This window comes from Montipora capricornis, chromosome 12 (assembly GCF_036669925.1).
Source record: "Montipora capricornis isolate CH-2021 chromosome 12, ASM3666992v2, whole genome shotgun sequence".
Classification (NCBI taxonomy): Eukaryota; Metazoa; Cnidaria; class Anthozoa; order Scleractinia; family Acroporidae; genus Montipora; species Montipora capricornis.
The window spans coordinates 33,857,834-33,859,937 of NC_090894.1; the positions used below are offsets into that span (position 1 = coordinate 33,857,834).

Genomic DNA, 2,104 nt, shown 5'->3' on the forward strand with positions numbered 1-2,104 from the left:
TGCTTTTCACTAAGCCATTAGCTTCAGTTCTAGAGCAATTGCTTTTTGTTATCATTTGTCAACCGCAAAGTTAATGAAACGTTGGTTCCTTTACAGAATACATTCTAGAAAATATATATCTGAAAAAAGAAATAAAAATGGCTTGTCATTTACCTCTGTTTAAGTTTGCTTTAGCTTTTGTAAAGCTGTCAATGCCTATGATGTTTTTACTACGTTATTACTCTAATGTTGTAGTGGTTGTTCAAAAGCAATTGCATTTTGATATTGTTTCAATTGTGTTTCGTTGTTCAATTTATCGAATCAGACGACCTCAAACCAATACGAAATTGTCAACGATAACAATCAGAACTCTTATTGGCCACGTGTTTTTAATACGTGTATTAAAAATTCTTCTGCAACGCCTTGGCCTTAAGTCGTAAGGCTAACATTCAACGTCATGACGTCATATGCCCCTCATAACTTTATTCCTTCTAGATATAGATAAATCTTAAAAGATAAGGGCCCTAAACTCCTCAGCGACGGTAGAGACACTATGAAATGAAGAGATCTGGAGGACGCAATTTGCCTGTTCAACCAGGTATCGGTCTTCGATGCGGATAATTCTCTAAGAACGTTTTGTGATGTGCTTGCATATTGCCGGGAGCGTTATCAAGATGTGGCTTATATTTATTTTCCTTATTCCGGCTCGTTGCCATTACTTCAAAGACAGAAGCGACCAAGGTAATAGACCCGTTTCTCTTTGACAATTTCTAGCAATTTAACGAAAGCCAAAGATCCTATTTTATTTGGAAATTTGAATCCCCTGTGTCAGGCGCTTTTCGGTGTTTTTCGGAGAATTCAGCAGTCAGATTACATTCGTATTGTAGTTATTGTTGTATTTATCATTTCGTATCAGATATTTTAAGAATTTGGTAGAGTTACATAGGCTGCTCAAGGAATTGCTCGCAGTGGAATTTAACACGTCGTATCATATACAAAGTGAGCAAACTGAAGCTGGTGATGGTTGTGTTGCCATTTTAACCCCAAGCATCAGTTCCTTTTTTACTTTGTATTGTTGCTTGTGATTCACTTAAAGGAAACGCTCCTTATCTCAAGGCGAGTCACGCAAGTTAAAAGTAAAATAGGATAGGGAAAATGACATTCTTTCTGTTCATGACCTGTAAGAATTTAAATGCTTTTTTCGTTTTATTTTCTTACACTCGACAGTGATTCTCTGTTTTTTCACAAATGCATTATTCATTTCAAACGTCTCTTTATCACGTTGTTATTGCACACGTTAGTAATCTCTACAAATCTAAAGTAAACACAAGAGTCATAAACGTGTTTGGGCTTTCTTATCACGATTTCTTTCATACCAAACTGATGGACAAAAAACTGTTTTGAGACCCGGTTTTTTTCTAGAGTAAAGTTGAATTATACTGGTTTGTCTTCGTAAGATATGGATGGGTCAACAGAATTAACTCTTCAATGAGGAATATATCTCCGAGATCTTTCTTGGCAGAGAAACAGAGGTCAAACTATTTGCCTGTGTCAGATATATCGTAAAAAGCATCAAATTGCTTACATGCATCCGATCAATGTGTCAGGGAAAAGTGCGCAATGTACACAGACCAACATCCCTTTCAAAAGACAAGAGCTGCGTTTTGTTTTCTTAATTAAAACGAATTTAGGGGGTGAATAATATCAGAAGGAAGTTTTTTTGTTTTGTTTTTGAAATAATCCCCTCCACAGTTCAATACATTCCAAGTTGATCCAGAAAATAGGAGTATGTTAGCCGTTTGTGTACATGATTGGCCAATATGTAGGGCTGGCGGAAATCAAAAAAAGTAAATTGTTGGACCATTTGAGCATAGCTTGACAAAACGGGAAGTCTAAATTAAACCAAAAGTCAGCTGACTCCTAAAAATAATGGCTTCAACAACAAAGCAATTAAACTATTAAGGCCTGCAAAAATAGGAATAAAGTTATTTGGAAAAGAGCCCAGCCGGAAATTGATTAGCTTCTGAAAGATTGAAAATTTATAAGCTGACAGCAGAAAATAGTGGGTCGAAATATAGTAAAACAGCAAACGCTCGCCGTGGAAATCCTTTAGGTTACTTAAGGA

General features: G+C 36.1%; 1 protein-coding gene across 2 annotated transcripts in view; it reads left to right on the forward strand.

Moving 5' to 3' along the window:
• Positions 1-459: 459 nt before the first annotated feature.
• The window catches only part of LOC138027009 (polycystin-1-like protein 2), a 57,166-nt gene continuing 55,521 nt past the window's right edge, over positions 460-2,104 (forward strand). Inside the window, exon 1 of one of the 2 annotated variants that reach the window (XM_068874491.1) lies at positions 460-577. In XM_068874491.1, the coding sequence (XP_068730592.1) occupies positions 538-577 (40 nt within the window). In that variant the 5' untranslated portion in view covers positions 460-537. Of the gene's footprint in view, positions 721-2,104 lie in introns of both variants that reach the window. The other variant, XM_068874492.1, reaches the window with a different exon arrangement.